The 23689-nt window shown below is 45.2% G+C and overlaps 1 protein-coding gene across 7 annotated transcripts in view; it reads left to right on the top strand.

Moving 5' to 3' along the window:
• PITPNM2 (phosphatidylinositol transfer protein membrane associated 2) overlaps positions 1-23689 on the top strand; it is a 180979-nt gene that overhangs the window by 137206 nt on the left and 20084 nt on the right. For 3 of the 7 annotated variants that reach the window (XM_019486736.2, XM_019486738.2, XM_014598467.3), the window contains exons 9-17: positions 2883-2987; positions 4022-4092; positions 8317-8561; positions 9082-9271; positions 10185-10304; positions 11163-11374; positions 16645-16820; positions 17315-17485; positions 19395-19544. In XM_019486736.2, the coding sequence (XP_019342281.2) occupies positions 2883-2987; positions 4022-4092; positions 8317-8561; positions 9082-9271; positions 10185-10304; positions 11163-11374; positions 16645-16820; positions 17315-17485; positions 19395-19544 (1440 nt within the window). The remainder of the gene's footprint in view (positions 1-2882; positions 2988-4021; positions 4093-8316; positions 8562-9081; positions 9272-10184; positions 10305-11162; positions 11375-16644; positions 16821-17314; positions 17486-19394; positions 19545-23689) is intronic. The other 4 variants (XM_019486739.2, XM_014598469.3, XM_014598470.3 and 1 more) reach the window with 2 other exon arrangements.

Genomic DNA, 23689 nt, shown 5'->3' with positions numbered 1-23689 from the left:
TCACAATTTAATCTCCCTTTTTTGTTCTCGATCTGTTTGGCGCACACAGTTTTGCCTGCCTATCCCGTATCGGGTCGCGTAACCTGCACGCGGAGTCCCTCCGCAGAGCAAAATCAGATTAAGTTAAGTTTTTATGCTGTAGTTAAAAAATGAAATGGCATGTTGCCATGACAATTTCCAGGTCGCTATCTTTACGGTTGAGGTGTTATTAGAAGCACCTAAAAATAAACAGTCTTTGCCGAGCAGTGCATTCAGCCCGCTTTATATAACTCTCTTAGCTGCTTATCAGATTTGTATTTGAAAGAATAGTATTTCAAGATCTTTTTTGTTCCTGATCTTGAGAGCCTTCCAACTAATGATCTTATTAATAACTGTATGGCACCCGTGACTTGGAAGATTACAGCTTTTATATCTTTGAGACTGAGTCTGGAATTGCAGCCATTATTCTGCGTGTAACTCTTTAAATTTACAAATTTAACTTTTCAGGAGAGAAACGGTAGGCATGAAGCCATACGTACCATTTCAAAACCAAATTAACTTGCCATCACAGGAAGAAATGCAATTTCAAATCGAGTTTCCCTAAAACGCTGCCTTTTATTTCATTGTCATGTGGAGATCTGAGATGCTACAAATTGGTTGCTCTTTAGTATCGGAGTGAAGAGCGCTCCACTGTCATAGAGATGGTCTTCAAAACGGCTAGTCTTTCAGCATGAGCAGCCTGCCTGGTGGGGTTTCTGTTGCATGAAAGAAGCAGGGGTTAGACTAATGATATAGCTCCTGTCCTTCCATGGAGTTCAATGCGTTTAACTAAAGTTCATATTTAAGCCTCGGAAAACTCCCCAAATGGTGGGGAAATGGTTTGTTCTCCGTCTTTTAGATGAGGGGAAAATGAGGCACCATGGGGATAAGCGTGAAGAGCCAGGGGTAGAACTGAGATCTGTCCTGAGCCTCAGCCGCCTGCCCATCCACAGACCCATTTTTGAAGCTTTGAATGTCTTTTAATGAAGTGTCTTTTAATGATCGTTATGGCACGTCTGTCGGATGCTGGATGGAAAGCACTGTTCATTTCCCATAGATCACCAGCTAGTCATGATGTCAGCTGGCCAGTACCAGCTGGGCTGGAGGAGGTCTTGCTTGATTAATATTTAATCTGTTGCTCTTTGGAAAGACATTATTTATCTAGGTGCACTCCTGCAAGAAGCACTCTCCCTTGTCTTGTGTCAGCAGGAGCTGAAGTTACTCGGCACTTCTCAGGAGTGTTTTGGCACATTGATAAGGTCATACCCAAAAATCCTGACATCGGAACAGAAAAATGAATGAGAGATAATGAGCAAGCTCTTCTCGGAGGTGAAGGTTACATGAGGATCCGTGTTTGCTTGTGCTGTCTGGCAACACAGGTTTTAACACTGTTCACAGTCAGGATTTACTTCGCTACGATCTTTCTTGAGTCTGGACCAGGAATATTAAAGAAATCTCTGGATAACTGTGTTGATTAAAGCAAACCCAGCTGTTAGTCCTGCTTGACTAATTGATGGAGGTAGCTCATAGGAAGATAACTAGTAAACAGCAAACCCATTAGTTTTTTTTTGCGTGCTGCATTTGAAAAGTAGAGCCAGTTTTACTGGTGGGGCTTACTAAATCCTCTTCATGGGGTAGGAAAAAAATATTTAATATGTGCCAGCTGCCAAGTGTCAGAATGCACGGGGAGGGGAAAAAGAGCCCACCTGCTTTCAAGGTTGATGAGCCTGCAGGTGAGTTCATAAGGGCATGGTACGGAAACGTCTCTTGGGTCCCCAAACCATCACCCTTTTTTAAAGGGGATGCGAAAGGATTTTTTTTGTGTGCCGAAGCCTGCATGAAACAGTCTGTGTTTTCAGCTTCAGTCTGTGTGATGTCCTTGTTCAACATTTCCATTGCGTACAGTGGCCTCCTGGTATCGGAGGGCACTTCAACCAGTCTGTGCTCTTGTCTGGGCAACGGGGGCCACCCCTGGCAGCTTGCAGATTCAGAATTATAGATCTGGAATCAGGCTTGCACTTCACCATTGCTGTCACTGTCATGTTGCTTGGAGGTTGATTAGTTTTCTACAGCACTTGAATACTAGTGCAAGCACACACACGGGCACAATGACGCCAGCAAAAAAGTGCTTTTGCTGGTACAGCTTCTTGTATTTGTAGCAGGCAGAACTATATTTGCAAACCTTTCCTAGTGTGCATTAGGGCTATCTCTCTAGGATTTCTAGCCCATTTTCAACATAAAACATAAGTTTAGGCAAAGTTCTCTATCTTGTTGCTCTTTCTAAATTTAACTAGCTTCAGACTTAGACCAATTAAAATGTTCCAAGGCCAGAAATAGCCCATGGAGTTAAATTGCCTTTATTCCTTACACTGCTTCAGATGCTGGTGGTATTAATAATAATGAGACTTAGCACCCTTTAACTCAGAGAGCTAGACAAAAAAGTTAGCTAAGCTTTGCAACACCTCTGGGAGTTATGAAGGGCAAACGGCAGGGATTGCTTTGCCTACCCCTGACTGTTGGGAGTAAAATGTGCTGCCTAATTAGCATTGCCTCACAGTGTCACAAAGTAGTGCAAGGCAGACAATGTGGCAAGGAAAATGTACTTGGATTTAGACAGCGGACTGCATTTCAGACTATTTATGTGCACTTTAGAGCTATGTGAGCAGTCTTTTTGGTTGACACCAAAATACATTTTAAAGATCAACATAGTGGTTAAACAGTTGACTCCAACTTTAATGCTCTTACTCAGAATTAAGATTTGCAGGGGGGTTTATTTAGATATTCTTTATGTGCATATCTACACACAGATAAATCCATGTAAGTGTGCATGCATTTAAAAATGCTTTTTCTATCTCTCTTTAAAGAGGATTTGTCTGACAATGAAGAACTGTTCCCAAAAGAAATAACCAAATGGAGTTCCAATGATCTGATGGATAAAATTGAAACTCCTGAGTGCGATGATGTCCAGGGTAATTTATTTCTCTTTACTTAACACCACATGTAGCTTTTCCTGGCCACTTAATTTGACCTTCGCAAGAATCCTGAAGGTATAGTTGGAGACGGAGGCAAATGGAGACACAGAGGCAAAGGGTGAAAAGGCCTTGCCCCTGTCCAGCAGGGATCGGAAACAGGGAGAACTCAGCTCCCTTCTTTTCCGCATCGGTTTGTTTTTCCAGCGAGTCTGTTGTTACAGCAGTGAAATTCTCCGATGTGGCCTTCGATCACCCAGACTTTCCTCGATCATTGTGTCTCTTTGCTCCCTCTCCACGCATCCAGAGTTGCTTTTAGGAAAGGCTTAGCAGTCTCACCTGTGTCCTCCTTACTTGCAATGTTTTCTTCTCTTTGGTCGTTTTAAGATTTTGAAAATTGACTCATTAAGTTAGACTGATTCCTCCAGTGACGCAGTGATCAGAAGACAAAGCAGACAGAAGAGCAAATCAAACCCTGTTCTCAGTGTAGTTCCAGGCACTTTCTAGTTCGTGCAGCGTGATTGTTTCTAACAGTTGTGCGAGACTGCCTCGCGTTGCTTCTCTACACCTACCTGAGAAGTACATGCAGTACTGTTACCCCCCCATTACTATATGACTTTTTTGCAATTAGCAGCTTGCATTTCAGGTTTATTTAGTGGACTTATGTCTTCTCCGGCTGTCTGAATGTGGGCTGTTTTTTTTATGTGCTGTGTCTTCTCATACATCAACAAGGTTTCCACATTCAATTTTTTTTTAAATAAAACCCTCCATGTTAAAGAGAGAGTAGGATAGAGAGATCTAGTTGTTGAATTTAATGAAGATGCAGCTCCTTGATTTTGTGAAAAAATGTTGAAAGTATAAATACCTTGACTTTCCCATATTGCTAAATGAGACTGGGGGATTTGGGTAGATGGGAATAGGGTCTTGGTGTGGAACGTGTTGCAAAGTGTCAGCTTAGCTGTGATCAAGAAGTACATACTTTGTCAAAATGGAGTTTGACACTCTACTTACGTTTCAAATCTCTTTAATTCCAGATGACTTGTATCACGAACCGTCAGCAGAATACCATATTGGCTCCAGCGTGGAAAGGCTGAGCATAATTGAAGTAAGCACTCAGATTGCATCTAAATAAAACCCTTGTTTATAAAATGTTACTGATATAGGGGTGGAGGAAACGGCCTCCTACATTGCAACAGAGATTTTCTGTGTAGTTGAGTGGTCCCTCTTGTACCTCTGTGCCATGGAGTTGATTCCTACCAATGCTTATGCGGTCTCCCCACCAAGGTAGTTACCTGCACAAAATTGTTAATAGCACATAGGCAACAGTGATTGTAGTTCACAGCAGAAAGACACTGCTGCAATCCTATGTGTATGTCTGCCTGCACGCTGCTGCAGTAGTAGGTCGAGATACTGGAGCTAGCTCAGGTTCCAGAAACTATTATAAGCCATGCTATAATAGTTACATTTATACAGTTACAGTTATAATAGAACAGTACTGAGAAGCAAAATAAATGACCTGCATTGGGTCCGGTAGCTGATATAGCTCAGGTGTCTTTAGACCACACGATATGCTGCAGGTACCTGTCCTCTGACATGTACTAACCTAGCACCAACCGTATTCAGAAATAGCACTGTGTGCTGTGCAGAACTGCTTTTCCAGCTTGATCATAGACTGTAGCCCCAAACCAGAACCCTGAATCCAAACAGCCTGGACTTTCTGGAGATTTGTGACCTTAAAACTACCCATCGTGGTTTGAACTCATCTTCAGTACTGGGTGAGCGGGGCAAGGCTTTTCCCCCCACCTCACCCAGAGGGCCATAAAAGATCAGCATGTGACTGACTGTATTCTCCTCCAACCCACGTATGCATGTATGGATCCTTTTAGTTTTGTTTTGGAAAGATCATTCTAGGAAAAAATGTGGAAGAATCAGCACTGCTATAGATAATTATCAGTGTTCACAAATAAAGGGAGGGAGTAAGAGAGTCCTCTGCAAATCTGTGAATTACAAACATTTTGTTCCTTTACTGGGTGGCACCCACTCTTTTCTTTGAGTTTTCAACACGCCTTGCTTGTTAAAGGGTAGTTGTAGTTCAAGAAGCAGGTTGTGGGTCCTTTCTCTTATACTTGGAACGAGGCGTCTAAGTAGCCTTCTCCACCCCTCCTTTCATCAGAAATTCCCTGTTTCCTTCTGGAGCAGAGGTTAATGAACTTGAGAGGAAAGGAGTCTGTCTACAAACAGTTGCCAGTAAATATTCAGAGGATCTGGGCTTGGTAGTGACTCATGGTGACTCATTTCAAACCTTCTTGTCAGGAGTGGCTCAGCCAAAGAGCTCCTTCTGTGCTTCTGGCCATGAATTTCCAAACCAGAGTCAGTGTTACGGGCGCTGCAGGGTTGCATATTACTAAGTGTGGTAATTTGCACAGCCTAATAGCACAAAATAATATGGCATAGTCTTTTTACAGCATCTCATCCAAAGATGACTTCTGGCCAGTAATAGGGCTCAGCTTTTTAAGAGAGGTGATTAGTCAGGGAAACAACTTAACAAAGGGGTGCAGCATATTCCCTTGCACTTGATGTCTTTAAATCCCCTCTTTCTAAGCCTGCACCTCTTTCTAAAGACTTTGTAAGTGAAGCGGAAGGCTTAGCCTTGAAGCAGGCTTTAGAATTTTATTTGGCAATTCCTATGTTATGTTTGGAGGCCTCCTGCTGTTAAAGCTATGAATCTCAAAGTGCTTTCGAGTTGGACACGTCTTTCTTGGACCTGGCTTCTCCAAAAGCAAGGGGAGACCCTGCGTTGCTATTGCCCATACAAGAAAGAATTAGGAATTGTAGTTGCTTTACGGATATTTCATGAGAAAAAGTCATAGCTTTGTGACAGCAGATACCACGAAAAAATGTTCCAAAAGACAGAGCATGCGAGAACCTGTTAAGTTTTAGAAAGTAGCCTCCATTACCATAAAGCAGTGTTTTTCAACCTGTGGTCCTCAGACCCCTGGGAGCCTGCAGACTACGTCTAGGGCTCCGCAAAGGATGACTGTGATCAATCAAAAGTATGTGAATACCCACACTTACAGTTTAGAGGGGTCTGCATCTCCATTTGAAATGTCCAAAGGGGTCCACACCTCCATTCAAAATTTTTTTAGGGGGACACGGATAAAAAGAGATTGAAAACCACTGCCCTAGAGGGACGAAGTCTTTGGAAGAAAGATTGATGTATAAATCTATGGTTTCTGCATTGTCATATGATCATACCTTTAAGATGCAATGAGCCCTTGGACACAGCAGGTGTTAGTAAACAAGGAGATGGCACAACTCCCTTTTGAGTTTCTAGTTTAACCAGCTTTAACCATTATTACCCAGCTATTCAGTAATATGCTGACAGTTTGGATGGATGTTGTACAAGCTTGTAGAGAAATGGCATTCTCCCTTAGCCCATTTGGAACAGAATAAGATGTTGTTTGGGTTTTTTAAACATATCCTTTCTCGGGCTGGAAATGATGCGGTTCCCTGCAGTTGGGTATCTTGCTATGCACAAGCTTATACTATATACAGCACAGAAAGGACATTTCGGGTCATCTACTGCAGGCTTCTGCTCTTTCAGGCAAGCATGGCATGTAATTCCTTTCATAAGCTGATCCCACTCCATCTTAAAAGCCACGCTGAGTTGCAGGGGGCCTTGGTCCTTCCCTCTGTGGCTGTGGTGCCTCTTGGGGCTGCCCGAGTGGGCTGTTAGCAGGCTGGATGCTGCTCTCGCTTGGAAGCAGCACTCTGCATGCCTCTCCCATGGCTAGGGGGGTGAGCTGCCAGTGGGCTGAGCAGCCTCTGAGCTCTGGGGGCCCCCAGTCCTTCACTTTGTGATGGCGGTGCCCCCTCGGGCTGCCCAAGTGGGCTGCTAGCAGGCTGGGTGCTGCGCCAGCTCGGAGGCAGCACTTAGCTAGATCCAACTCTTTTCCGAGCCCAGCAAGGGCATCCAGCACTCCGTGCACTGTCCCCGCCACTTTCCCGCTGCCTGGGACTGCCCAGGAATGGGCTGACTTGCTCCTGGGGCAGTGCGGGAAGGCAGCAGAAGGGCATCAGGATTTGCTGGTGGCGGGGATGGTGCACAGGGTGCTGGAAGCCCGCCAGTCCCATGCTTCCCTGAGCCTGCCCGGGCTTGGTGGGCTTCCAGCATGCCATACACCATTCCTGCTGCCTTCTGTAGCTGCCAGCACACCCAGCTACGCTCCTGCCACTTCCCCATACTGCCCCAGGGGCAAGTCAGCCCGTTCCCGGGTGGTCCCAGGTGGTGGGAGGGCAGCAGGGACAGTGCACGGGGTGCTGGAAGCCCTAATGGGCTTGGGGAAGAGTTGGATCTGGCCAGGTGCTGCCTCTGAGCTGGGGCAGCACTCGCCCACTAGCAGCCTGCCCGAGGGGCACTGCTGCCGCAGAGGGAAAGACTGAGGCCCTCCGCAGCTCATCCCACTGGCAGCTCACCCCTGGGCAGGCTCCGTGAAAACAAAACAAAAAAAGGATCAGGCCCCGTGCTACCTTTGCCTTCAGCAGGTGCCTGTGGCAGCCAAGCACTTGCTGAAGGAGGAAGCGGGGAGGGACCCAATCCTTTTTTCCTGTGGAGCCTGTCTGCCTTTCCCGTGGCCAGGGGGCAAGCTGACAGCTGCATCGTTGCACTTGGCAACGTTGCAAACTGAACTACAACCAGATGTAATCTAGTTTGCAATGATGCAGAGTCATTCAAAACCCCCCAAACTGGCACAGGTGTAATGAGTGACGCCATTAAACCGCACAGATTGCATTTTCGTCACGTGTACATTGTGACGACCATCACATCTACAAGCACCCCTTATTTCCAGCCTAAATTAATTCCTGGCCCGCTTATTTTAATTTATCCCTGTGCTGTACAGCTTGACGAACTCTTCTTTCTATGGTATTCTTCTCTGCTTCAACCTATTTCTTGAGAGCAATAATCGCACTCCTCAGCCTTTGTTTTTCTAGTATAACAAGCTGAGCTATGCTAATCTTGTCTTGTCAAGGAGCTCTTCTCTGCTCATGTTCCACTTGGAATTGATTTTTCTTGAATGCAGGGGACTAGAATTGTACATGTTCCAGATGAGGCTTCGATGCCGTAACGGTAACATTAGTACTTCTGTGTTTCTACTGGAAACACCCTGCTCATTGCATCACAAGAAAGTGTTTTGCCTGTTTTTTGTATGGACAGCGAGTATCTTGCTGTTGGGGGGTGGCATTATCGTATATAAAGAATTTGGGAATGGAAAGTGTTACGTCGTCATAACTCTTGGGCAAATAAATGATTTTGCTACACTTCATTTAGGATGAATCTGCACAGCCATTAATGCAGCCAAGCAAAATCCATGTCCTCATCTTGGTACTCCATGGGGGGAACATCCTGGATACAGGAAGCGGCGATCAGAGTTCTAAACAAGGGGACGTCAATACCATCACGACAGTGTTTGACACGGTCATGAGAGTGCATTACCCAGCTGCTCTTGGACATATTGCTATCAAGCTAGTCCCTTGCCCAGCCATCTGCTCGGAAGCCTTTTCACTGGTGTCTAAGTAAGTTAATGCCACTTTTTGTGGGGGGAGAGAGAAGCGTTAAATTTTACTGTCTTACAGTGCATCTGTTGTTCACGCTCTGAGATAAGATCTGTGTTTGATGAGGATGCATGAGATTGATGAAAGCTGTGCACATGCTTTGGGAACACATTTTATGAATAAACCAGGAAGCGGCCCAGTCTCAACTCTGTACTTGGCTGCAATGAATACAGCAGCAGTGTGGCCCCAAATGTTATGATTTGATTTATTCTGACTAATAAATAAATACTTTGGCTTGAATGCACAGAGTTTATTGGCCAAGGGTCATTCCGACCATATAAATGAATTTCTGGTAGAGGGGTATACGTGTATGTGCTTTCTCTTGCCATACTGCATCGCCATTGGCAGTAGAACACATTAAGTTTTGCCCTTCAAATTTTTGTCTTTAATGATCCAAAACACTGCTTATGTTGACTGCAAATGGTATTCTCTGCTCCAGATGTCAAAGCCCTGTCTCCTTTATCTCCTCTCCTGTATTCAGCCTCAGCCCTTACAGCTATGATGAAGGCTGCCTTTCCAACAGTCAGGATCACATTCCTCTCGCTGCCCTTCCTCTGCTAGCCACATCATCCCCCCAGTATCAGGAGGCGGTAGCCACAGTGATTCTGAGAGCCAATCAAGCTTACAGTGACTTCATCAAATCACAGGAAGGCACATCATTCACTGGCCAGGTGAGCGAGTTGTTGGTTTTAGTAACAATCAAACCGAAACCAAGTAAAGCTGCTTTTCTCTTAAGCTGTTTTTATTGATCTCATGGAAGAATTGCAGAAGCTTGATTGAGCTGGGCTATGAACAGTGATTTGGGTGTTTTGTTGCTGGTTTTTTTTTCCTTGTTTGGTTGTTAAGATAATTTTTCTCATGCTGCCCAGCAAACCTATTTGAGATGAATCATAAGAATGAAAGCAAAGATCAAGTTAATGGAACTTAGCCATAGAAATGTGAGGTGATTTGAAAGACACTTTGGGTTTGACCTATTTCTGCACAGGTGGAGTAGTGAATGATCTCTACCTGCCTTAGGCACGTACTTGGTTCCTATTTGCACAGTACCCAAGAGGCTCACAGTTTCTGTTGTGTTTAACTCCACTATGTTGCTGTGACTTTGCTTAGTGTTATCAGCCCTTTTTACAGCTGAAGCACAGAAAGGATAAGTCAAGTCACATAGGGAACTGCTGAGGCACTGGACCTGAGCCCTATAGACAAGCCATGCTGCCTCTATGTACATCACAAGTGCTCCAACCTCTTTTACTCATGCATTTCAAAGGCCTCTCCCCCTACATAGGAGGAAGTCAGGTCAGATTTGCTCCTGAAACTGCAACTGTGCTTCATAGCTAAAAACCTCTTAAGGCAGCTTCCAGCCTAATATAAGGTCTGTTAACCTAGGACTTGCCAGTCCGAGATATGATGGCCCGTAAGGCCTTTACAGCTTGGGTTGCCAAGAGGTTGGGGATGTTATCTAAGCGGCAAAGCTGGTAAACACATGAGGGTTTGTGTTTTCTGGAGTTTAAATGCTTTACTCCGTCTGTGCTTATCTCTGTGAGCTGAAACCAAGGGGTTGCATTTTTCTACTTTTGTTTGCTTTTTCAGGTCTGCTTGGTAGGGGACTGTGTAGGAGGAATCCTGGGGTTCGATGCCTTATGTTACAGCAATCAGACTGTGTCTGAGAGCCAAAACAGCAGCCGGCGAGGAAGCGTGGTGAGCGTGCAGGTAAGGCACTACACCACAGACCAGTTGGGGTGACACTTAGCATTACAACATCACCACCCCATCAGTTATGGAGAGAAGAGAGTACTCCACTGCCAGTCTCTCTCTAGTTTTGCTTCCAGTCATCCTGCACCTTATTACCAGAGAGGGCTGCTAACCTGCTTCTTGAAGCATATAAGTGTGTCTTGAAGAATTCCTAACCATTTCCCATTTTATTTAGGGGGCTTGTTTGAAAGAACAATGTTCTTTCTTCTAACTGAACTGTAATTGTAGCTGAGCATGCATGTCTGCTTTCCTCCCATTCAGTTATTGCCCAATTACATGACACTCACTGTCGTGTCGTGTTGCTTCTAGTTATACGCTAGCCTACTGGCTCCTCAGTTTGAGGCTTGTAGACCACAAATTAATTGTTTTCAGACATTTATCAAATTAAAATTCCATATACTAGGATGTTCTGAGCCTAGAACTGGATAGGGCTGATCCTGCCTCAGCCAGGGGTTGGACTAGATGACTCTGGAGAGCCCTTCTAGCCCTATTTCTCTCCAACTATAACCAACATCCTGTTGTACCAGACAGATTCACTTGCTGCTGAAGCATGAATGGAGATTCAGATTGGTGGGGATTTTTCTTCCGCTTCTTGGCACTACTGTGAGATAGGTAAAATAGCTCAGATCAAGGGGCTTACAGAGATACCCTGGGTGCCTTAGGAAACCATCTGATGGAGTGAGAGATTAGATAGACTTCAGCTGGATGCTAGAGCAGATGGAGAGGCAGTGGGAATGTTTGAAGAGGGAAGATGTAACGTGGGAGCCCTTGCAACTCAGCTCTCTGATGCTTAAGCCTGTGTACTTCAAACCCTAGGACACCGACCTCTTGTCCCCTGGAATAGCTGTGAACAACAGTTACTGTTCCACCAGCTCCAATCTGGAAGCCAGCAGACACCTCAGCCGGAGCAACATTGATATTCCTCGCAGCAATGGAGAGGATCCAAAGCGGCAACTGCCACGAAAAAGGAGCGATTCGTCAACCTATGAACTAGACACAATAAAGCAGCATCAGGCATTCCTATCAAGGTGAGGCTTCAAAGGAATCGAGTCGGGAGGTCCTGAGGCAAGAGGGGTGCCCCCCTGAAGTTTTGATGTTGTCTTACAGGTCTGCAGGGAGCAAGGTTGAGGAAAGGGTTACAGACTATCAGATGTGCTTAGGTTCCAGTAAGGAGTGTTGAGTTCCCAGGGAAATTACTGGCTATTCAGCATGATGCCATGGGATGGTGCTACTTTAAATACACTGCTACATTTTTTTCAGTGGTTCTCGATGAAATTTCCAGGTTTCAGTGGGAGGACTGATGGTCTGTTAGGACTCAACCCTGCCACCACTTAGACGCTGTTGAAGGATCGCGTCTCCGAGCTGGAGCTGTTCTGTTCTGGCTGCGGTTCTTCCCTCAGCATGTGGAATAGGAGAGCCCCAGGCCGTCTCTACTTGAGCCCTCCCAGGCCACTCAGTGACAAGCAAAGAAGCCTATACACTTTATCAGGCCTTGCTGTCCACCATCTAATGGGTCCTTGTTCCAGCAGCCATCAAAAAGGCAAACAAAACGTTAGGGATTATTAAGAAGGAAATTGTAAATGGAACAAAGTATCATCATACCCCTTTATAAATCCATGGTGCATCCACACCTTGAATACCATGCTCAGCTCTGGTCCCCACACCTCAAAAAGGGTATAGAAGAACCAGAGAAGGGCAACACAGATGATTCGTCTTCCCTATGAGAAGAGACTAAAGAGGCTAGGCCTATTCGGCTTAGAAGAGAGGTGTTTGAGGGAAGACTTGATAAGGGTTTACAAAATACTAAATGGTGAAAAAGTAAGTAGGGATTTATTATTTACTACCTCTCACAATACAAGAACTAGGGGTCACACACGAACCTTGTAGGTGATAAGTTTAAAACAAACACAAGGACATTCTTTTTCACATAGTGTGGCATGAAAGTATGGAACTTATTACCACCAGGTGTGGTGGAATTGGACAGTTTAGCCAGGTTCAAAAAGGGTTTGGAGACATTTTTGGAAGAAAAAGGCTTCAGTAGCTATTGAGCATGGGCATGAGAGGCATGGGCTCTAAATCAGAACTTCCTAGACCTTAAATGCTGGAGGCTGCAAGTAGGAGAGGAACAGTGGAAAAAACCCTGGTCAGATCCAGTTCACTCTCCCTTTCAGCATCTGCTCTTTGTCACTGTGTGATACAGGATCCTGGTTAGATGGATCTATGGTCTGCCCCTGTAAATGGCAATTCTTATGCTCTTTGGGTGTTCATACACATGTTTTGGGAGTGGGGGGGAGGGGTGGCCCTTTTAACTAGAGTGGCTCTGCGAGGCACTCTAATTAGAGCGCCTGGAACGTCACGTGTATCAGCATCCCTGCGCTGAAAAATGGCGGGGGGGGGGGGGGTGCGCTTTAACCAAAGCTCATTGAATGAGCTTTAGTTAAAGTGTCCCTGCTGCCATTTTTCAGCATGGGACACTGATGCATGTGATGCTGGAGCGCAGTAATTACCACACTCCAGCAGACTCGATTAATTGAGTCTGCTTCGGTGCGCTGTAATTACAGCACGTCAGAGCAGCCTCGCTGCACGTGTATAGGTGCCCTTATATTCTAACTCTGCACTCTCTTGTCTGAGGCCCTCTACTGAAAGGTTTATACAAGAGGGAAAGTATCCGAAGTGAATGTGTTTGGGGCACAGAGATGCTTTATTTAAAAAGATGACTGCATTTAGGAAGACCAATGAGCATTTTGTCTATTTTCAAGCAGGCAATGAATCTCTTATCAGGACAGCTTCCTGGATGAGAGAAGCAAATGCTGGTCGAGCTGGAATAGTTTGCTTCCTCTTCCCAGCTTGCTCTTGAGGTCAGAGGGTCATACCCAGGATTGAGTTGGAAGGTGGCCTGGTGTGGTATCTGGCATGTGCGTCTGCTCTGTGGGATGAGTGCTGGGTCCAAGGTGGGCTGTAGATGCTGTAGCTGCCACAGTGCAGTGCCTTTATCCAAATGTTCCCTGTAACTGGTTCTCTCCTGCTTCCTCTCTCCAAACCATTTTTTCTGCTCCCAGCGTGGAGGACTTTGAGGAATGGCTTTAGCCTCTCATTAGTCAGGCATTCTCCTTGGCTGTGCTGCTGGCTGCAGGAGAGGACAGTAATTATTCTGCCTTTACACCTTCTGTTTAATTTATTTCCAAATCCACCTTTGCTGCCAGTGGCACCTGAGGGGAAATCAAAGATGAGTCACTCCCCATGGCAGGAGCTGGCCATTCTTGTTCTTTCCCTGAGCAGGGTGCCAGCGCAAGGGCCAGGTGCACCAGTCCTGTTTACGACCCCTTCCCTCTGCTGTGCACCCACAACAGGGAATGCAGACACACCGCACTTTCCTCTTCTCTGGCGGGGTGTGAACAGGGTGTTTACATTGTTGAACCAGTTACTGTGTTGTGGTACGCTGTCAGCACGGTGATCAGAACAATGTGCTATCAGTGCATCATTTTATCACTAGTAATGGCATTCCTTATGAAAACCAGAACCTAGTGTAATGTCACTTTTGGCAGGAGAGATCCAAGGTTTCCTAACAAGCACAGTCAACGTGCATCATCTGGGCAGTCTGGCATATGGAGACTTTTTGATCGGTGCCCAGTGCAGACTCGAACACAAGCCAAGTACAGATTAATTTTCATTCGTGTTCTTATGCTTACCCACTTCCTTGGGACAAAGCCCAGCAAAGCCTGAGCATCATCTGAGGACACAACTGCTTTCTCCTCCTTAAATTCAGTCCTTGAAACTATAGTATTTCTAGTTGTGTTGCACTTTGGAAATTAGTTGATTTTGTTTCTGAAGCCCATTAGATCTTTTCTTAATTGATGCATGCAACGCCTCCGTTGCATTTGAAAAGGAGAACAGATTACTGTAGGCTGCTGGAAGCATGATGGATTCTGATTTCCCCTCTCCTCTCATTCCCTTGACTCCTAAAAGGACTGATGAATGTCCAGTAAAATGAGAAAAACTGTCCAAACAGATTATTAGAAGGTGCCTTTCTCTTGTTCCCCACAGGAGGTGCTGGGAGTGTCACGTAACATTTGTCCCCATCTAGAAAACCGTGTCCTGCCATAATACAGTGGGTCTATACACAACCTGGTGTTTTGTGCGTTTGTTTGAATCCAGCTCTTTAATGCACTGGTTCCTCTCTCATTACAAACTGTTTTGTATTCATTATACATAACCAAACAAGGCATCACAGCTCTGACAGCTAAAACTGCTCCAGTTTCACCGAAGGATTGTCCTTTTCCAGATGCACTCCAGCATCGCGCAGCAGCCTGACCCCAGGGAGACAGGCGCTCATCACGGGAAGGGAAACAGGCTTGTTCTAGCTGTCACTGCTGTAATCTTCTATTATGCTCAGGGTTTTGATGCCACTGTTTTGACTTTTTTTTTTCTTCTCAATGATACTTATGTATAGTATAAGTGAACTTAATAATGGGCTGCTGTTGGTAACTAGAGGTCTAGAAATAGAGTAATGCTTTTGAGTGTGCATGTGTGAAGAGAGAGAAAGGGGGAGAATACACGACGGCTCTGCTCTGGGGCAAAGGTTTTATTAGCATCGGTGGCTGGTGACTGTGCTGTCCCTGTGGGACACTGCATCGCTCACCAGAATGAGACGATTGGAGTGAAACCAGTTTACTTTCTTCCCAACTGAATGTGCGATTCACAGCTGCTGCTTCATCAGATTAGCCCACTCCGATGACAGACATGGGCAAAGGTACCTCGAAGCACCAAGGTATACACAAGGGCATGCTTCACAAGGGGTACTCGCAAGGCAGTGGTAGCAGGACTTTGCGGCACGTGGAGAGCAGCCTCCTTGTCGCTTGTAGAGATCCAGCAAGTTGCAGCGACCCAGGTAGAACTTCATCGTGTGGCAGGCACAGGGTCTGGACGGGCAGCACAACGTGCATCCTCTCCCACTTCATGCCAGCAAACTTTTCCCTGAGACCAAGCTGTCATGTCATTCATTTATCCCACATATTTTACAGAAGAATTTGTTCAGCTCTGTTACACAAAGCTTTAAAATCAATTCAGCTGCTCTCAACTGGCCCTCTCTCTTTCAATCCCTCCAGCTCTAAATAATAATACCATTCCAGCCAGGTTGGCTTAGTTTGACCCTGCAGACCATAGTAGACAGGAAAATTATGACTCTGACGTTTTAGAGACCTCTTATTACTCTCTAAAATAACCTCTTTCTAAATGATAGCATTGTGATATTTAACATCTGATATCCTGCAGTCCACCAGATCCAGAATAGAAGCAAGTGCTGCATCCTGTTGGAAGTGGGGAGGGGTGGTGTTTCCCAGCTCTCTCCTGTCTCTCAGTTCTTTGGCAGTTCTAGACCTATTAGACCTTTCAACCTAGAAACACCTGGCCTTCACTTCAGATCCATTGAATTTATGGAGAAACTAGATACTGTATAGGGTGAAAAGAAAGAGTAAGTGGCAGGTGTTGTATGCTTTCACTGCAGCTGTTGGAAGGGCTGGGTTTACAGGGTGCTTAGGATGCTGGTAACGCTAACAAATACGGATACGCAGATGGAGTGAAGGTACAGGTGTCACAGGTGTGTGATTAAATGCAATTTATCTCATGGTTGCAGAGCTGGTTATACATGGCTCAAATGTTTGTCAAGCTCTGTGGGGCAAAGTCAGTGTATAAGAATGTATGAAACCCTCCTGCACATTTTGATCTTTCTTTTTCTCTTTTCCCCCTCCCATGTTTCTTTTCTTTTTCCTTTGTAATCCCTTAACATTTGTCCAACAACTTCCTTGAGGAAGAAATGGGTAAGCACAGCTTTCCATACCGTTGAGAATAGGGTGATGGAAAGAATACAAATGTTGACAAGCAGAGGGCTAGCAGTAATAATAATTCAAATGGCGTTAAGTAAAAATTCATTGCAAATGCTGACTTCTGCATGCAATTTAGTAATTTTCATTTGCTGCTGTTAGCTGGCAAAGTAGTACTTCAGCAGCAACACCCAACAAAGAGCATTTTAAGAGAATGGAGAAATAAAAAGAAGAAGCCAAAAAACTGCATCTTGCTTGGAACTTGAATCAGTGGGTTGGATCATACTAGCGAAATAGGAGGGTTCGTGGAATTCGCTCGCGTGATGAGGTGGAGCTGGTTAGTGGGCTGGCTTCCTTTTGCTAAAATAATAGTGTGTATGCACACAATTAACCTACTTAACCAATGAAGAACCTGCCTTTTATTTTCAAACAGATGAGAACGACATTTTGACTTCACTTTGCTCTTCCTTTTGTTTTAGTTTACATTCTAGTGTGCTGAGAAACGACCCGGGGTCCAGGAGATCTAGCAGCTCCACAATGCTGGATGGAGGAAACCTTGGGAAGTTTGAATTTGAGATCACTGATTTTTTCCTGTTTGGGTCTCCCTTGGGCTTGGTCCTTGCTCTGAGGAAAACAGTCATTCCAGCTCTTGACAGTAAGTTCTGACATTGCCTAGTGATTCTGCTGAGTGGGTATTTAAAATACCTTTTGCAACGAAAAAAAAATAAAAAGGTTCAGGGTTCCAAAGAGAAAATCCAGTAATTTGGATGAGAGACTGTAGAGCACACTTAAAAATTAAATGGTGCCTATTCCACCCTTGATAAAGAATAATTTGCACACTTAAAAATTAAGTGGTGCCTATTCCACCCTCGATAAAGAATAATTTGCTTCTGTACTTAGGGATTACACAAGGCTTTTACTTGCAATAAAAGTAAAAAATCTACAAAAATGACTTGGTAAAGAATGTTCTAATAACCCAGCAGTTGAGTTAAAACGTGCTGGAAACGAGCTCTCTTTAGTGCCTTCTTTCCCTAGCAGTGCATTTTACAGATAGCAAATAACCCTTTGCAAATTAATACAAGCCTTGCAAATAACTTTGTAATACTTGGAAGTGTGTCTCATTTTTTTTCCTCCTCTTTTTCTTTATAGTCTTTCAGCTCAGACCAGCCTGTCAGCAGGTCTATAACCTGTTCCATCCTGCAGACCCCTCTGCCTCTCGCTTAGAGCCGCTCTTGGAAAAGAAATTCTACCTGTTGCCCCCCTTCAATATTCCACGCTACCAGAGGTTCCCGTTGGGCGATGGCAATTCTGCTCTTTTGGGTAAGTCACTTTTTGGATCCACGTTGTCTGCCTACAGCCCTGTGTCCTTGCTCTTGATGCAATCTCTTGAGGTCAGTTGGAGTTTTAACCACCTGCAGAGTACAGGATTGGCCCCATGGCATTAGCTTCATTAACGATTTCTCAGGCAAGTGGTTTCCTCCCTCCAAATTCAGTGCCTCGCAGTCGAAATGCTGTTACTGTTCATTAAGGCCCACGCAGCATGCGCTGTGCTCCATATGAAGTCCTCCATTTTACAGCACTAGGCTGTATTTGAGGTTAGAGCATTGTACAGAAAGAGTCAGGTGGAGCTTTTAAGGGCTTGATCTTTCAGGGGTTTGAGAATGGTCAAGGGGGAGTGCAGCCCCCTGTGGAGGTGCTGGTACGATTTGCTTTGCCCATATACTGAGGAAGCAAGCTGATGGGGGAAAGGCTGAGGTGTGCGGGCAAGGTCCAGGATTGCCCTGGAGATGCTGGATGGTTGCCTATAAGGCATACAGTTTCCCTTGGACATGTTTCATGGCCTTTCCCTCTCCTTTGAGTGCAGCAGTGCCAAGCTGTGCCTCCTGGTGAGCAGTAAGGGCTCTAGAAAACAGCTGCAGTGTCCTTTGCCTACCCTGTGCTGCCCTGTCTCAGCCCCCCATCAAACCAATCCCTCATCCCAACCAGTGCTGATTTCAGCACAGGCACGGGGGTGGGTCTGGTGCTGAGTTCCTATTCAAAGAGCATGGTAGAGGCCTGTACCCCACTTGTTTTCAACCTTTTGGAAACTGGTTTTTAAACTGTATGTGGCTGGATGGGGCCTGAGGCCAACGCTCCAGTGCATTTAGGTTATCATCCTGTGCAATAGCAGGGACGGATTACTTTGTTTTTCTTTCCTGACATTAGTTAGGGCATCCTTGTTTAAGTTAGAGCTTCTTTCCATTCCAGTGAGTCTAGCTCCAAACAGCAATAACTCTGACTGCAGGATTTGTAGGGTGATCCTAAAACCCTCCTCTGATTTGAGGTTAGTTATGAGAATGAACATTGTTCTGGTGCAATGAATAAAGCAACCGACAAACAAGCAGCTCTCAGCTCTTTCCTTCGTATGAGGTGAAAGCTTTTCATTTGCTCGTCGTAAAGATAACAGGCCATCCTTCTTTATTTGGGAGCAAAACATCACTGTTGTGATTCACACATTACTGAAAAGACTTGTTTTAATTGTGATTTGCAAAGCTAAGATTGAAGCTACAGTGTTCACTGCGGGGCACTCCAGGAAAGTTAATTGCTACTATAATTAAAGTGTATGACTTGGTAATCATGTAAAGTCCAGGTGCTCGGTCACAGCTAGCTGCACATAACACCTTCTGTTGAGCTGCTCCTCTACATCTTTTCCCATAAAGTAAAGCTTCAGTGCTCTGAAAGTCTCCTTTCAATTCTTCCAGTCTTCCCCTCCCTAATGCAGAAGAGAGAACCAATTCGAGTACAGCAATGTGCAAAGCTCCATTTGTAGTGAAACCAATGAACTGTCCCCAGTTTCAGTGTATTAGAAAGCTGAAGAAAATAAATCTTCGCTTTTGGGGGAGGAATATTTCACATCCTAAGAGGAGTCCACTGCATAAACTAGATAATTATGTCTGGTGATCATTTTGAAAAGCTACATGAGAGGACTTCCATCTCTTTTTGTACTTGAAATGTCGTTCTTGTTTTCCTGTGTTGTCGCACTCTTTAACCAGTAAGGCACTGAATTTGGGCTTATTTGGAAGATCATCTACATTGGTGGCTTTTACCTGTCATACCTGAAGGTGGTCCTTTTTGGAGGAGCCTGAATTTTAGTTGCAAGTGGTTGATGGTAACTGTTTGTATGTTTTACAATATGTAGCCACATGTCTGTTGTTCTTGTCCTTTTGTTTTCTTCCCCATCTGCTTCTAGTTGAGACAGTCCAGAACAGCCCCATCCTCCTCATGGAAAGCAGCCCATTGGTTGCTCTCCAGCGCCAGGACAACTTCATGGAAACCAGTATCCCTGTTCCTGTTCTGAATTGGCAAGATGTTTCCAATAAAAATGCTGTTTTTGCTGAGTGTGTGTAATCTACACTTTTCTGTGATCTTGTGTTGGGTATCAGGGGTGCTACTTGGAGAATGCTGTCCTGCCTTATGGGGCTGAAAGTTTTCACTGTGTTTCTGAGTAGGACAAGGGAAGCACCTGCATAACCATGTATACTTGCCCAAGGGGCCCTGAGCAAGTACAGGACCACAAGCCAAGGGTGGGAATGGTGGGAATTGAGCCACAAATTGTCTCCTCTTTCATTTCTCCTGCTGGAAGGGGAGAGGGAGGTCAGACAATATGTGTCTTTCCCCTCTGGCTCTGCTGCTGAAAGGCTTGTGGTCCCATGCTCACTTTGCTTTTCTTTGGGGCTTGTACAGTTTATACCAGGCACAGAATTTCTTGTTCAAATGCACACTCGTTCCTTGCTTACAGTGGGCAGCACTTGCTAGTGCAGTCAGATGGACTGCCCAAGAAATTGGAGGGTAGCATATGTCCATGCCAGAAAGTGCCTAAAAATGAGCATCTCATGCTTAAACCTAAATATTGCATCGGCTGAACACAGTGAACAAAACTTTCAGGATCCAGAGGTGGCATGTGTGGGTTTTTAAATTGATTTCTCAAATAACTTGTGCTTTAAGAACTGGTCTGATTTTGATTTCTTTCATCAGCGCTGCATGGCTTATTTTCTTTCAGCTACATGGCTGATAATGCATTTGCTAGTTTAATAGGACTTCCAGCTTCTTGTTTTTTTTTTTCCCCAGTCCTATAATTTTTTGTGCATTCCCACTTCTTATAAATATTGCTCCTTCTGCAGCCCTTGGTCACATGAGTAAGCAAGTTGCCCATTGGGCTTACAGCAGATAGATAGACCTAGGGAGAGGCTTTCTAACGATGCAGATGGCGACTAGATGTCTGACAGCTTTTTGAACTCTAAAAAATTTAACCTTCCATCCTCCTGGAAGGACTGCGCAGCAGTGACTACAGCCACCATCCAGATCACCGACAAAAGTCGTTGTTCTGGTTTTGGCCCACGGGTCATGATTATACACGTGAGACTCTCTTCCCTTCTGCCAATATCTTGAGAGTGTAATGTGGCCCAGCTGTGTTCAGATCAGATTGTACAACATAATACATTGCACTCCAGCATCACAGCTTCCAGGGGATTTTCAGGACTGTAAAAGTCTCCTGAATGGTTATTGCCTCTTTTACATTGCTTTTGAAGTTGCAGGTTAGATTTTCCAAGGTGTTCACTGTCTATCACTGACTTGAGCAGGAGCAGAGCTAGGCCAGTGCTGAGCATGGTGGGGTGTTTTTCTTTTTTACTTTCTCCCCAAATCACCCTTGCTACTCTAAACATCCCTAGCTTCCATGTCATGCCAGAGGCTCTGCATTCCTTTGCAGCATACCAGGCTGCATTGCAATAGCCTGCTTGCTGAATGCAGGCCACCCCGGCGCCCTACGGACTTAACTCGCTGTCAGTGTTACAGAAGGAGGGCAGCTCAGTGCAAGTCAGCACATGGATGGATAAGGCTTTAAATGAAGAGACCTAGCTTTCAGTTAGGGGTTAAGGAGCCTCAGCTCAGGGTTAGAGAAGATGGTATGTTGCTTCTCTCTTCACAGTCTTCCTCCCACACCCCACTTTGGAACTACAGTAGAAGCATGGTTATTCACTTGGCACTGATCTGCTCACTGTAACACACGCAGACACACACCTTCCCCCCTTTTTTCAAGCACAGATCTATTCACAGAAATGGTGCTGTAACAAGATTCCCTGTTTCTAAGACTGCATTACTCTTACTATCAGGCATTTACTGAACAACATTCAGGCTGTTGTCGAACACATACACCTAAATAAGTGACTTTCCAGCAGGTTTTTGGCACCACTGTTCCCAGTTCAGTGCCTCTGTTTGACATCTAGCTTTAGGCCACTGATTTGAATATCCTGGCTTTGGCGTGGGACAAAGTGTTGCCATCAAATGAAATGGGGGTGGGGGAAGAAAGATAATTTGCACAGTCTAAATCTAGCTGCTTTGAAACTCGGTGCATTTGCTTGCTTAGAATTGGCACGGTCTCAAGTCATTTATATCAAGCAATTTGTAACGTGACTCCCCAATCATTTCTGTGGGTGAACCTCACGGTCCTGTGGCATCTAACATCCCAGGAGATGGTTTGCAAATTGGTTTCACTTACGGATTTGGGATGGTGGGAAATCCCCGAGTCCCACTAAAGTGTGGAAATGGGTGGAACCAGTTTTCTGGATAAGTTTTCCACCCTTGTTTCCTGCTCCTTTTCTTGTCTTGGGAAATCCCCCTGTTATGGGGTTGGGATGCACAGCCTGAAAAGGGCCCTTTTTTCCCACAGAAAGGGAAAGATAAAACGGAGCCTTTGAAAACACAAAAGCAAATGCTATGTAGGCTGAGTAAGGAAACATTGCTGTCAGAGCCAGCATTTCATCCTGTGAAGAAATAGCTTCCCCTCAGCATGGGTATGATTCGGCTAAGTAGTTTAGTTACGTTATGAATGAAAATAGCCTTTGCGGCAACACCAGCTAGGGTGCTATTAACATTTTTGTGCTCCATACCCAGTGTGACCAACCCCAAGTGTTCAAAAGCCATGAGTCAGACTTCAGGCAATAATGAGACTGCCTTAAAAGTAATGTATTTTTTTTAAATACCAATAATGATGCACATTGAAGATTTTCTCATTATTTGCCTCCTGGTTCCTAAGCTTTCCAGGGTCTTTCACTTCACATTTTCAAACTTTTGAGAAACATTTTCTAGAGAATTTTGGTTTTTAAATGGAAGCAGAGATGCTTATGCAGTCTCTGATGGCAGCAGCTGGGACTTAAAAAAAATAAATAAATAAAAAGCGCTAAATATTTGGGGGGGGGGTGTCTCTTGATAAGATCATGAGAGCTGGCTACAAAATGTGGCCCAGTATCATTGTCTTATTCAAGGATCTGCTCCTTATTACTCTTACTACCCAGCTCTTGAGCTATACAAGTGCAATGCCACCAGACAGCAGTCTTATACGAGCATGATGAAAAGTTGTTCTATATTAGGTGTTATCCTTGCTAGTTGCAACTGGAAAAAAAAAATCCCCCCCTCTCAACAACTGGTGTGAGAGCATTGTGCAATTAGGTGCATTTGTGTGCATAGGTGTTAAATGCCATTCTTTGGGTACAGCTAGGCTACCAGGCCAGGTGGGTGTTTAATCTGTTCTGCTGCTGCAATTCTGTAGATTTTTATAAGCAAAGAAAACCCCTGAAAATGGGGTTGCTTCCTTTCTTCTGCCTGCTTTTTTCATTTACCCTAATCCTGTGAGGTACAGAAGACTTTCAATGCAGCTTGCAAACGGTACTGTCTCGTGGAGGGGAGAGACTTTCTGCTGCAGCCTTGCTGGTCTGGGCTTGGCTTGTCTGGCAGCGATCCCAGATGAGAAGTTTAGCTCAACTCCAGCTCAGGTCATTGCAATAGAAACTTGAGACGTCACCTTGCATCTGGCTGAGCCAGGGGCTGTTAGCTGAGCCCAACCTAAAGCCATTGCTTTGCCTCTGCACCCATAGTGAAGCCTGGCTGCTTGTGTGCTGAATTCATGGCGAGCTGGTTGCATCCTTCATGCTCCCGGCCCTCTGGATGCATGACTGTGTAGCTGAGTTTGTGTTGCAGTGCTGCCATGGGCCTCATTAGGTGCTTCAGAAACCCATAGGAGGAGGCAGCCTTCACTTCAGAGAGATCGGAGTGCAAATAGACAGGACAACAAAGGATGGGAAGGGAAAAGGCTCAGAGGCGAAGGGTCAGTGCCCTAGGTATGCCCTAATTGCACAATGCCCTAGGTATACAGCAAGTTAGTACCAGAGTGGGATAGGAAACCTGTTGTAGACCATCCTAAATCCCCATTTCATGTGCAGCTCCCCAGAATGTGACTGTGTCCTGTTTCCTTTTCGTCTCCCCACTTTATTTTGGAGAACGTCAGCCGGAGTGCAGTTCCCCTACACAGCATGGCTCTGTGACATGCTACACTACAGGCACTGTGCAACAGCCTTGATCTCTGGCAGCTCAGTGCAAGATGGAGAGTGGAGGAAAGTGCAGGGAGTGTACGCACGGGGCAGGGTGACAAGCCAAGTGGCCTTCCAGCACGGCTCCAGCCATCTGTGAAGCGCAGGGGCAGGGGCAGAC

The sequence above is a fragment of the Alligator mississippiensis genome, chromosome 10, assembly GCF_030867095.1.
Source record: "Alligator mississippiensis isolate rAllMis1 chromosome 10, rAllMis1, whole genome shotgun sequence".
Taxonomy (NCBI): Eukaryota; Metazoa; Chordata; order Crocodylia; family Alligatoridae; genus Alligator; species Alligator mississippiensis.
The sequence above is the reverse complement of the archived record's forward strand: the minus strand, read 5'-3'. Positions and strand labels throughout refer to the sequence as shown.